Source organism: Metopolophium dirhodum, chromosome 1, assembly GCF_019925205.1.
Source record: "Metopolophium dirhodum isolate CAU chromosome 1, ASM1992520v1, whole genome shotgun sequence".
Lineage (NCBI taxonomy): Eukaryota > Metazoa > Arthropoda > Insecta > Hemiptera > Aphididae > Metopolophium > Metopolophium dirhodum.
This window is the reverse complement of record NC_083560.1, coordinates 40,345,894-40,360,204: the sequence shown is the minus strand read 5'-3', so window position 1 is coordinate 40,360,204 and position 14,311 is coordinate 40,345,894. Positions and strand designations below refer to the sequence as shown.

The 14,311-nt window shown below is 26.5% G+C and overlaps 1 protein-coding gene across 1 annotated transcript; it reads right to left on the bottom strand.

Annotated features, from left to right (window-relative positions):
• Positions 1 to 2,004: 2,004 nt before the first annotated feature.
• Positions 2,005 to 14,270, bottom strand: LOC132934766 (dynein axonemal heavy chain 3-like). The gene is made up of 6 exons (XM_061001104.1): positions 14,136 to 14,270; positions 13,768 to 14,007; positions 13,209 to 13,318; positions 12,946 to 13,093; positions 12,742 to 12,830; positions 2,005 to 2,278 (listed from the first exon to the last, which is right to left on the bottom strand). Exons 1-6 carry the CDS (start codon positions 14,268 to 14,270, stop codon positions 2,005 to 2,007), a joined length of 996 nt encoding a protein of 331 aa, XP_060857087.1.
• Between the last annotated feature and the right edge of the window lie 41 nt (positions 14,271 to 14,311).

Sequence of the window (14,311 nt, the reverse complement as noted above, 5' to 3'; positions counted from 1 at the left end):
TCTGTTTAGCAACCTATTAATTTTTCAAATTTTTTTTTTCCAAAATGTGTATTTTAGGGTGCTTTATAAGAATGTAAAAAAAACCCGGACGAACTTCATTTCGAAGTTATTGATGAAAATCTTCAAAAACTTAATTTCTTTCGTAATGCGCATTTAAAAAAAAATACTTAGGATTGAATTTTTTTAATTTTTTTTCCAAACTATGTTTTAGGGTGCTTTGTACGTATGTCAAAAAAAAAAAGCCCTGACAAACTTCGTTTTGAAGTTATTGATGAAAAACGATAATCGATTTTTTTTTGTCTAAATTTTTTTTTAATGCTAACACATTATGTGCTTTTTAACAACTTTGTTTAATTCCGAGTACTGCCCAAGATGGTTTTACATACGATTAGCAAATCGGGGTATATTTTCGATTTTTTTTTGTCCCAGCGATATTCAATTATACTTGATTATTTTTTTTTTTTTTAAAATGCACGTTATACGACATAAATGTAGTTTTTGAAGTTTTTCATCAATAACTTCAAAACGAAGTTTGTCCGGGATTTTTTTTTACATTCTTACAAAGAACCCTAAAACACAATTTGGAAAAAAAAATTTTAAAAAATTTCAACTTTAAGTATTTTTTTTTGTTACGAAAAAAATTAAGTTTTTGAAATTTTTCATCAATAACTTCAAAACAAAGTCTGTCCGGGCTTTTTTTTTACATTCTTACAAAGTACCCTAAAACACACATTATGAAAAAAAAATATTTTAAAAATCGAAAAATTGCTAAAACAGAATCGTTCCAATCTCATAAATATGTCCCAAGTAACCAGGTTTTACGGTAATTATTTTATTTTATATAAAATCGATAGACATTTTGTTACCCACTTATGTTCAATTTAGTGACAATTTAACACAGTTTAACTAAATATAAAGTCTTAAAAATATTTTTCAAAAAAAATAATAACTTAACCCTCACCTTATATTCAAGTATTGTCTTCATGAATTGTTTCAAAGACTTAAATACAATTTGTCTCAACTGCCTAGACATAATTGTTGCAACACAATCAAAAAACTTTTGAATTTTATACTTTGTTGCATTTATCCCATGTGTTGGTAATAAATCTCGATAACTTTCTTTTGTTTTCAGAAATAACTCGGCACATTCCACAATCCACCTATTTTTAATTATAAATTATGCAGTACAAGGTGTACAGATAATTTAGTTCTTAGTATATTATCTGTATTAAATGTTTTGTAAAAAAAAAAAACCAATTTATTTAAATATCGCATCTTAATGAATAACCTATACATTTAAGCCTGTAGAAAATTACAAATGAAAACTTCTAGTTCCATTAAATAAGAATATACAATGTATATAGATAATAGGTATATTTGAAACATTTTCAGTACAATGTCATGAGTACATTGAATATACATTAAATATAATGTTGGTAATATACTTATTACCTATACACATTTTATATTTTTATTTAGCAGAACTAGATGTTTTCGTTTGTAATTTTTTTAATGTTATAAATTATTTATCATTATTTAATTGTACCTACGATCATTATAAAGTCAATTTTTTCATATAAATAATTTCGAACAGTACCTAACCATAATATATTGCAGAAACAATCAATAATTCCACAAGAGTTAACACAAAATGAATTTATATTTGAAAAATTCTCAACGCGCTCAAAGAATATTTATTACATATTGTTTAGTTTTTGAGGCACAAAAATTGACTATGAAAACGAATCTTTCATAAATTTAGTTATAACCAATATTATTTTATAAAATAGAAATAACAGTAAAATTGCATACTCATTTACTAATTTGTTCCGAAATTGATCACATGATTTATCCAAAAAATCTTGTAAAGAACTTGGAGTTATAGGCAATCCTTCTTTTTTTAAATTTTCTATTGAAAAAATATAACCTTTAGAATACCTTTAAGAGAAAATTAAAAAGCAAATAAAAATAATAAAATAATTAATAAAAATGTAATAAAATTGCTTACTTTTTCCATATAGTATTCAATATTAAAATAGATTCATTAAAAATATATAAATTATGCCTTAGCTGATCCCTCTGAATAGTAGCTGTTTGGTGCCACGGAATTGGACCTCTGATTTGCATTGTAGAATAATCAGGTCTATAATAATTTGTTATTCCAATTCTATTTAGTTCATCTGGCTCCATCAGTAAATAATTTAGGATTATTGTTTTGCAAGCAGTGTCATAATTTGTTCGTATTTCACTTTCCATATATGCCGTCAAAAAATAATACCTAAGTAATTAAAATTATTCATTAACTAGGTATAGGTATATCAAACATTTTAATTAAATGTTGAAATGTATGACATTTCCAAACATTTCTATTATGTCCTAATTATTATATACAAACAAACTAATTTAGAAGTGCAAATAAATAAAGTTAAATAATATTTATTATACGCCTATTAAAGTACCTATATAAATATATAATGCATTAATATTGTCGTCAGCAGGTACAAGTGCATGTTTCATTTTCCAAAGCTGTTTTCGTAAAAAAAAACTTAAGTGTAGGTATACGCTCAACGCTCATTTATGAATTTAGATGCAAATATGTAATGAATATAATAATTTTACAAGCACACAGCTAATCAGATTCAACCCTTCAAAAAGCTACTCGCTTTACTCGTAAACAATTATTTTTCAAAGGTCTTACGGAATATATTCTCAAATTAACAAACTTTACAAAAATACATTTTTTGTTGTCCACCTTAGTACATTTTATTTATTTACCTAAATCAGATTTAACATGCTATAACATTTAACTTAATCATTCTAGGAATTCTTATTAAGTAAGTACTGCGATGGCGGTATCTTGAGCATATTTATATAAAAAACTGCAATAATCAAAGTCGTCGGTTACGAGCGATGACTAAATTACTATACCATAGTGCCAGACGTAGTCTCAAGCTCAAATTACCGGCGGGCCATATATTTATACATGAAAGGTTCGAGGGACAAACATTTTTATAGACCTTTTTTTTTTACTTACCAGTTACCTACCTATATAATTAATACATTTTAACGAACGAGTTACACACACTTCACACAGCCTCGTGGGTAAAGACCGAATTTTGCATATAATACAAGTTAATATTTTTATAAGCAACTACATGCATAAATGGATTTTCAACATTTATACTTAAATAAATAATATTACAAATTTTTATTTTGCATGTTTTTCATAAAAACGAATGTTTTTGCATGATACGTATACATTTAAATGTTTTAATTTAATTTTATAATTTTATGAACAATTATTATATATAATTTTGTTCCACATCACAAAAATTGAAAATATTTTTAAAAATAATATAATAGGTATTATGTTTCTGTACTGGTTTTTCTATCGTATATTTTTATCGTATATACTTCGTCTGACATTATCGACTTATCGTACTACGGACTGATAGATTGACGACTGTAGTTTGAAGGGTACATTCGGCAATAGTCAACGACCAACGTATTATAAAAACATGTTAATTTTAATATTTTATATAACATTGTTTGTGTTTGTTACTTTACAATGCAAAAGTGTCCAAGTTCAAAATTACCATCACTTTGAAAATGGATTGAACCGTATAACAAATCAGGCGAGGTTTTCAAAACATTAAATAATAATTCAGTTTTTTGTCAGTATTGTAATAAAGCGTAGTTGTAGTAGAAAAAAAGTTTCAAATTGATCGGCACGTTAAGTCATTTTCACACGAAAAATATTCGAAAACTCCGACTTCTAAACAAATATTTGTTTATCAACAGTCGACATTAGGTGAAAATCATTCAGTATTTTTCCAAGAACATTTTTCAGCTTTGATTGCATCTAACATACCGCTGCATACATTTTGCAAAATACCAATTTCAAATCTTTTTTGGAAAAATATACTCATCTACATATCTACCTGATGTACCTTAATTAAGGAAGAATTATGTAATCAAATGTTACACAGATGTTTAAATAAAAATACGAGAAAACATAGGAAATTCGTTCATATATTTTTGTATTGATGAAACTACTGACCCGCGAGGCAAATATATTACAAACTTTATTGTTGGAAAATTAAATGTCGATTCACCATCAAAATCGTATCTTTTAGCATCAAAAGTTCTTGAAAAAACAAATTATAATACCATAGTAAAATCTGTAGATGATTGTATTAGAGTATATTGACCGGAGGGAGGTAACGACGAAAAAGTTTTGTTAGTGTTATTCGATGCAGTCCCATATGGCGAAGAAGGCTGTCAACAATTTAAAACCATTGTATTCAAATCTTATTCATGAGACTTGTGCTGCTCACGGGATTCATAGGATCGCAGAAAAGAATATGGATATTTTTCATGAAATCAACGATTTAATTAACAACGGAAAAAAGATATTTTTGAAAGAACTTATAAAATTTAATTATATCATGAAATGTTACATAATAAACCATTACCGCCTCAACCTATAATAACACGATGGTGTGTTTGGTTAGAATCAGCAATATTTTATGTAGATAATTTCAAACATTTAAAAAATATAATGAACTATTTAACATAATATTAAAACAAATTTGTTGGTTATGGATGAAAGTATAAAAAGCTCGAGACTTCAGGTTTGCTACTCATAGATGCTTTAGAAATGTTTGAACAAGTTACAAATTCTATTATTAATATTTCTAAAAATGAAAATAGCGTATTAATTTTAAAAAATATTCTGAAATTATTAATAAAAAAGGTGGGTAAGTGGATGTCACTCTGCTGTACAGTAGGTTACAAGTGGGTCACTGTAATGGATGGTGTTAAATTTGAATTCAATGATATAATATCATTGTATAAGAAAAACGATTCTGAGCGAAAACGGTCAGTCAGCCTATGATATTACCAAGTAACCTAACCTAACCATATTTGATGATATTATTGTGAATAAAGTAATTTATAATTTTCAATCCTTAGTTATAAAAATTGAATATTTTATAAAATTTTAACTACAAAATAATTATTAGATTTTAAATTTGATGAATTTTGTCAAAATTTGAACTTTAAATGCTTATAAATAAAAACTGCCTTTGAAACACTAACCTAGGGACCGTCTATTAAATTTTCAAGGTTTTTTAACCGTCAAATAAAATTGTATTGATATTTATAGAAAAAAAATGGAAACTGAAATTGTCCGTAAACAGCTCAAAATAAGTAAAAATATTCGGAAAATGTTATGGTGTATAGAAAATGCTAATATCCACTTTCAGTCAAATTTTCATGTACCTACGGTCATTCGTTTAAGAGTTGCACCAAAAACCAAAATCGATTTTCTCAAAAACATACTTTGTGTGAAAATTCCCGTTTTTCCTTAATTTTTCTATTGTTTTTCACGTCGCTTTTGAAAATTACTTGGAAATGTTTACTTTTGACCCCTTCAAAGTACCAACTAGATTCTTTTTCCTATCAGAAAATATACTGTTGAAGAAAATATAAGCACTTTTACTATCCTAAAAGGCAGGGCCTTGCACCCGATTTAACCCGAACCCTTAACACCCCTAAACACCTTTAAAAAATCAAACACCCGAAACCCGTATAACCCGAATGATTCTGTTTTCAAAACACCCGTGTTAACCAAAACCCGAATAAATATTCGGGTTAACCCGAGATCCCGAATAATTTTTTTTCTCATTCTTCATGCGACATATCATTTCCTATGTATTTCTTGTGGTGAGTTCGATTTTGTAGAGTTAAATAATCAATAATAATAATAACAGGAACAATCTAACAAACAATCATAGGTAATTTCTTGAAAATAAAATCCATTAAAATGTTTAATAATTTAATTGATTCTGATTAAAATATTAAGTATTTAATTATTTCTCATACCTATTATATGATATAATTTATTACTTTATTACTTTATTATTAAAATAAATCCAAATATAGCCAATAGCAATATAAAATAGACGTGGTCTCAACAAAACTGAAAGTATTGACAGCCGTGACCAAAATACCAAACACTAATAACTATAATAATAACTTGTGTTATTTCATTATTTGCGACGAACTTCCAAAGCGGAATTACCTATGTCCTATAATATCTAATTTAGTAACTCGAATATCGTAATACGCGGCTATATTTATTATTTACCAGTTTTTCGGTAATCACGAAATCATAATTTATATTTTATTTTATTTGTCTATGGCTCAACAGTCAGCGCCCCAATGGCCATCTATTTTAAACATTTTAATATTTTATTATTTATTATATCCATGGACTTGGCATGTGGGAAATTGTACATTTGTAATTTGTATCACATTCGGTTTACGAGTCTACGACGCGCCTCTCACTATATGTACCTACTCAATTTTCAATTGTATTATTATTTCATCGTACAATTTGTGAATACCTATATATTTTTTATATTACCTTTTAGTTATAGTATAATAATATTATTCATAATATTTATAAAGATTATTGTTTTTAATTTTTAAGTCATCACAAAATAATCAATACCTATTCTGTTATATAATAGGTACGTAACATTATGCAAAATTAAAATATCAATCTGTTAACTGTTGATTTTGCAAAATATAGGTACCTATTCATTATGTTTTTGTATTTACTTTTAAATGGGATTAGGCTCTAGCAAGTTAACTATTTTTTGACCACAGAAAACCTTGTAAACATTTTGATTTTTGATGACTGTTTTTTGTTTGCTTATCAAATAAAATTTTTCTGAATATTTTTAATAAGTACCTACAATTTTTCTTTTTAAAATATGCTAGTATGTTATTTAATTCCAGTACCTATTTAGATTTTAGACATGTTATATAGTAAAAAAAAAATGAGTTACGTGGACTCTAATGCCTATAATAAAACGAATCGGTAGTTAAATAATTACTTTCCCATTGTCTTATTTCTTATAGTTCATAGAAAAAGGTAACTACTGTACATTAATTAACCTAGTTTAGTTAAAAACAAACGTTGCGAATTTGGGTAAAACATTTATATTTTATTATAAATAACATAAACATGAACACTTTTTTTGGGGGGGAGGGGTCATCAAAAGTTCTGTTTTATCCAGATTTCTCAACACCCATATTAACCAATATTAACACGAATAATAACGGTTTTGAAAACCCAAATGTTTGTTTAAAATTTTTATTCGGGTGTTTGAACACCCAAATACATCCAGCACCCGAAACCCGAAACCCGAATAAATGATTTGGGTGCAAGGCCCTGCTAAAAGGTGATGAAAGACACAAAAAAAAAAAAATAATAAAAAAAAACACACATCATGGTAAAGTCAATACATTCATCGTTCCACTCAGAATCTAAATATGTTTATTTATATCTAAGCTTTTAAAATTCTACACAAGATACCTCTTAAGTTTTTTTACATTTAAAAAAAACAAAAAGTTTACCGGAAAGTCAAATTAATTTTTAGGAGTGTTTGAAGTTAGACATTGTATATTCATCCTTAAATTATCAAATCCTAGTACATCGTTTTTCTTAATCGTCGTTATTCAAAAACGATTAATCGTAGGTACTAGAAATTTTAATTAAATGTTTAATTTATGATTTTCTATACATGATAACAAAATATTTTGATTCGTTTTGAGATATTTATATACACTTGAAGTTAAACTTATATTTTTTTATGAGCGTTTGAAATTTTATTGACATTTGATTTTCTGCGTAAATTAACGAATTCTTATCGAACGATTTTCTTATTTTATTGTTGGTAATAAATAACTGGAAATACTACGTTTACAAATATTTATATTATTATTTTCTATACATGATAAAATTTACAAAATATTTTGACTCGTTTTGACCTATTTGTAAACATTGTCAATTTTTCAATTTTTTTAGCTAGGTATTTTTTCCATAAATGTTAATAAAATGTTTTTTTGTTGGGTCAATATAGATTTGCTTGTAAATTAAATGCAAGTCTCCTCATACATAGTTCAAACTATAACCGACAAATCTAAAAATATATATAAATATAATAATAATTTTTTTTTTTATAGATATTATATATTCAAATTTAGACGGAATTAGATATTTAAACGAAGAATTACGATTTTAGTTATATTTTTGTAATTTAAAAATATTTTTTATTGTGGGTAGGTACTTGAAACTTATTAGTAAGGTCAGTAAGGTCTTATATTATATTTTTATTGTATATTCAAAATTACATTTTAAAATGCAATTTTTCAGCAAAAATTAAATTAACCTGCTGGAGAACTAATGTCTATAATAGTAAAATAAACTACTTTGATATCATTAATTACATAAAATATACTTAGTATAATATTGTAGGCCATAGGGTGACAGAATGTGAAAACGGTCAGTCAGCCTATGATATTACCAAGTATATTTGATGATATTATTGTGAATAAAGTAATTTATAATTTTTAATCCTTAGTTATAAAAGTTGAACATTTAATAAATTTTTAACTAGGTACAAAATAATTATTAGATTTTAAATTTAATGAATTTTGTCAAAATTTGAACGTTAAATGCTAATAAATAAAAACTGTGACTAAGGATTTTTAATTTTTTTCATCTGTCTTTGAAACAATAACCTAGGGACCTTCCGTTAAATTTTCAAGCATTTTTAACCAACAAATAAATTTTTATTAATATTTATTGAAAAAAAAAACTAAAAAAAATGGAAACTGAAAATGTCCGTAAACAGCTCAAAATAAGTAAAAATATTCGGAAAATGTTATGGTGTATAGAAAATGCTAATATCAACATTCAGTCAAATTTTCATGTACCTACGGTCATTTGTTTAAGAGTTCAAAATCGATTTTCTCAAAAACATACTTTGTGTGAAAATTCCCGTTTTTCCTTAATTTTTCTATTGTTTTTCACGTCGCTTTTGAAAATTACTTGGAAATGTTTACTTTTGACCCCCCCCCCCCCCCCCAAAGTACCAACTAGATTCACTCTCCTATCAGAAAAGTTATTGTTGAAAAAAATCCAAGCTTTTTTACTGTCCTAAAAGGTGACGATGACAGACACAAAAATAAAAAAATAAAAAAACACACATCATTGTAAAATTAATACATTCATCGTTCCACACAAAAAAATAGCTTATATAGCTAAAAATGCCAAAAAATGCAAAATAAAATTAGAATATTCTGTACCAAGGGAGCATGAAACAAATTTTTAGCTAGGATAGCATTGTATAGAATCAAAGGGAAAAAAATGCAAGTCATCAACATCCTAACTCTAGTAATAATAAATATTAATTATTATTTGTTACACGGTTCTAACTTACACCTATAGCTTATACAAGATAATTTATAAATGTAAAGCTACAATAAATAATAACAGAATACGGATTCAGGGGCTATCTAGAGTTTATTTTTAGTGGGGTTTAGAGTGAATTTTGACAACTCTCAAGGATAAATCTGCCGACTGCATACTATATGTTATAATAATTACATTTTCCTATTGTTATAATTAGGGATCAAAAAGTTATGAAATTGAATATTTTTTTGTCTATTTATTCATTTTAATGCTGACCTAGAAACAAATTTGATTCATATTCTACTGAATCAAAAACTACCATTTTTATATATCACATTTAGGGTTTTTATTTTAAACGCATATTTTGATATTTTAAGAACATAAATGCATAGGTAGGTACTTTCTTAATAAATGTACAGAAAATTTAAAACATGATTAAAAAAGGTGGACAAGTGGGTGTTGCTCTGCTGTACAGTAGGATGCAAGTGGGTCAATGTAATGGATTATGTTAAATTTGAATTCAATGATATAATATCATTGTATAAGAAAAACGATTCTGAGCGAAGACGATTACTATAGTAAGTACTATAAGTACTATACTTATAAGTATATTTGATGATAGTATATAACTATAAAACAAAGTCCCTTTTCTGTCTGTAAATCTTTAAAACTACGCAACGGGTGATGCAGTTTTTTTAATTGATGGAGTGATTCAAGAGGATTGTTTATATGTATATAACATTCATAATATAGTAGAGAAATACTTCCCCCTTTTTTGCATGTACGAGCACATCTCAAAAAGAACTCTACTTATTTTAATACGGTTTTCACTAATAAGTCGGTCGAGTCACGGGGAAGGTTATTTTGAGATTTACGATAGAAATGTTGGTTTATAAATGGTTGATATTGGTTATAGGAGAAATAATTAGTAAAAATTAGTATTTTAAATGTTAGACATTAGTTTAATGGTATAAATATAAATTTAAATACTTTAACCAAAGCTAGTGGATTTACAATGGCGTTTATTTTTTATTTTTTTTTTATATCGAATGACCTCTATAAAGTACCATTTTGATCTAATTTGCTAAAAGATAAGGTACTATATTATGTTGAAATCGAAGCACTTCTTCTGGTAGAAATTTTGTATACAAGATATATATAAAAAAAAAACACCATTGTAAAACCACTAGAAAATTAAAATTTAAAAAATCCAGACTGAAAACCGTCTCCGCTCAGAATCGTTTTTCTTATACAATGATATTATATCATTGAATTAAAGTTTAATACAATCCATTATACATTGACTTACTTGTAACCAAGGCTGGGCAAAATAATGATTTTTTTTAACTCAGTTAAGTTAAGTTAATATGCACCAATAACAAAAAATTAAAAGTTAAAAGTTAATTTAACTCTAGATTAACTCAGTTAAGTTAAAAGTTAATACACACTTTTTGTTACCCTTTATTAAGTTTAAAAAAAGTTAATTTGTTGTTAATTTGTTTATACAACGCTAGCGTACTTAATTTTTTTCCAACCCAAAACTAAATTATAGGATATAGTTTTAATACTTCATACAGTATTTCTATATTTCTATATAAGTTAGATTCGAATGATATACATTTTTAACTTTAAACAATTTACGATACATATATTTTGACATGAAAACGAAATAGATTGAAATAGTGAAATATTATAAAATTAAAAACAAAATAAATTAACTTAACTTACTTCTTAAAATGAAAAATTAACTCGTTAATTTCACGTTAAATAAGAAAGAAATTTAGTAAGTTAACAGTTAAGTTAATGAAAAACCAAAAGTAACTAGTTAAGTTAAAAAGTTAAAATTAAATTAACTTTTTAACTTAACTTTAACTTTTTAACTCGTTAATGCCCAGCCTTGCTTGTAACATACCGTACAGCAGAATGGCATCCAATTACCCGCTTTTTACAAATATATTTATTAAAAATAAAAATCTTTGGCCTGGACAACGTCGGGCGGGACAGCTAGTTGTGAACGTAATAATTTATATTTAATCTATTTTTTATTTTGTTTCAAATTTTTAATCCTTAGCTATAAAAGTTTAACTTTTTATAAATTTTTAACAACTAAATAATTTGTAAATTTTCAATTTGATATATTTCACCAAAATTTATACTTTAAATGATTATAAAAATAATTGTGCCTATGTATTTTTAATATTTTTCATCTGTTATTGTTATATATATTGTTAATATATCAGGAGCCTTGTATTAAATTTTGACGCTTTTTGGTCCAACAAATAACATTTTATTGATATTTATAGAAAAAAAACTAAAAAAATTAAAATTTGAAATTGTCCGTAAACATAATGAGTCAAAATATTTTCAAAATTGTATATTTTGGTATATATTATTGTATGTTATGGACATGGTGTATAGAAAATGCTATAATACAAACAACCAGTGAAAAATGCATGTAGATACGGTCATTTGTTTTAGAGTTACACCATAAACCAAAATCGATTTTGTCGAAAACCGAATTTGCATAAAAATTCCCGTTTTTCCTTAATTTTTCTTTTCTTTTTCACTGCGCTGTTGAAAACTATTAGGAATTTTAGATTCTGAGTGAAGCGATGAATGTATTGATTTTACAATGATGTATGTTTTTTTTTTTATTTGTGTCTGTCATCACATTTTAGGACAGTAAAAATACTCAGATTTTCTTTAATAGTATCTTTTCTGATAGGAAAGTGAATCTATAGTTGGTACTTTGGGGGTTCAAAAGTAAAAAATCATAAAAGTTTTCGAAAGTGTAGGAAAAAGGAAAAAAAAATTAATAAAAAATTTTACGAAAAATAGGTTTTTGACAAAATCGATGTTGGTTTTTGGTATAACTCCAAAATAAATGAACGTAGATACATTGCATTTTCACTGGTTATTTATACCAGTATTTTCTATACACGATAATATTTGTAAAATTGATTTCTTTTTAACTGTTTACGGACATTTTTAGTTTTTTTTCTATGAATGTCAATACAAATTTTTTGTTGGGTAAAAAAGCTTGAAAATGTATTACAAGGATCCTAATATATTATTACAATGATCTTGGAAAAATATTAAAAATCCAATGTCACAATTTTTTTATACACATTTAAGTTCAAATCTTGACAAAATACGAAAAATTGACCTATTATGAAACTTGTGGTAATAACTAATAAGTAATAACATTATCTATGTTTTTACGATACTTCAGTTTTTAAGTGATTTATTAGCATTTTTAATTTACGCTATATTTTATACGCATAACATACTAAAAAAATTAAGTATCTTTCGTAAAAAGCCCAAAGACAAACACAGATAATGTTTTTACCATCAATTTTCATAATTACGTCGATTTACACTAATTTTTTAACTAACGGAGCTAAACGTGATTGTCTGCTGAGCGTTAATGTATGCTATTAATAATTACCTATCTATAAGTTAGGTATGATTACTTTTTTAATAGATTCGGTTCAATACGATTTTCCTTTATATTTTCTAAAACTTGTTCTGGAAACGGATTATAAAAATCACTAGATATGCCCTGGTGGATAAAGAACAATAATTGAGCAAACACAACAGTTTTAATAATTTTAACTTTTTATGATGATATAATATAAATGTGGGAGTGTGACGTGAAATATTGAATATCAACTCACTTCGTTCAAATAGTACTTAATCGTTTCAATGTCTTCTTTACACATGCCAATTTCTATGTTTTCTTGTTTTTTCCACATATCTTTCAATACATTCAATTGTTCATCTGGACTCATTGCTTTACAAGCATGTAATGATGATCTGATAAAACTGTAAAGTTTAACATAAAATATGTAAACACGCACACAGGTAGTTATTATCACACTAGTTATCAATTTATTTGATAAATAAAGAAAAAAAGTTCTGAAGTGTATACAATTATTACTTTGTAGGTAATATCTGTGCTTTTATCATAGTATTTTTAATTTTCTTTGCGATTTTTTCTTGTTCCCTCCGCTCTGCTTTGTCTCTGTGATATTTTCCGGACAATACATCCTGTACAAATACAAAGTTATATGATATATGGCTAGAGACAAATCACAAGTAAGGACCAAAGGACTATGAGGACCTTGCTGTAAGGTTTATCTCCCATGTTTCAATATTGTGTTATTATTGTTTATAATCAGGCACGGATCTAGAAATGAAAATAGGTAGTCGAAACAATTTATTTCGAGTACCAACCTACATAAAATCATAGGCCATAAACATTAAGTTTAAGTTTTTATAATAGGTAAATAAAACCTTCATCATGCATTCATATTATAAAATAATAATAATAACAAACATTAATAACAAAGTAACCTTTTATTGCATTATTATATAATTACGTAGGTGGAGTGAAATATTTTTAAGTATCTAAGGCCTAAAGGGACTTTAGACCCCCTCCCCCTCATTTGTATCCGTGCCTGACTATAAGTAGTAATTAGTAAATTAATTTTGTTTACCGCTAGAGGCACGACCCCGGGACATTTGTAATCTGCAGTCGTGGTATTCGTTTTATGTGGTTTTTTGATTTTGGATTTGCTTTTTTGACGTGGACAATGTAAAAGATGATGATCTTCGTCTAATATCTTAATACTCATAGTCGTTTCGTTTAACTTGTTGATTTCGCGTAATTTCTTATCGAGTCCTAGTCTATAGTTGCGTCCAATGGACATCGACGGATGCATTAGATGAATTCGATGCTATGGGAGTAAGAAAACGATATAAAATGGTTAAAAAGACAATGATGATTTGTTTTTATTATATCATAAAACCGTAATTTGAGCGCATTTAATTGTTGTATATTAGTTATTGATATTAAATATTTTACACTAATCGGAGCACATTCAGTCCATGTATGACTACTGAACAGCGGGGGGTATCCACCAACTTCAGAAATATGGTCCGGACACTTTTCATTGTTTTTGGCACGGTAGTTATTCATTTTTAACCGATTTTTTTTCATCTTGATATCTCACGGGTTATTTTATCGAATATTTTATATTA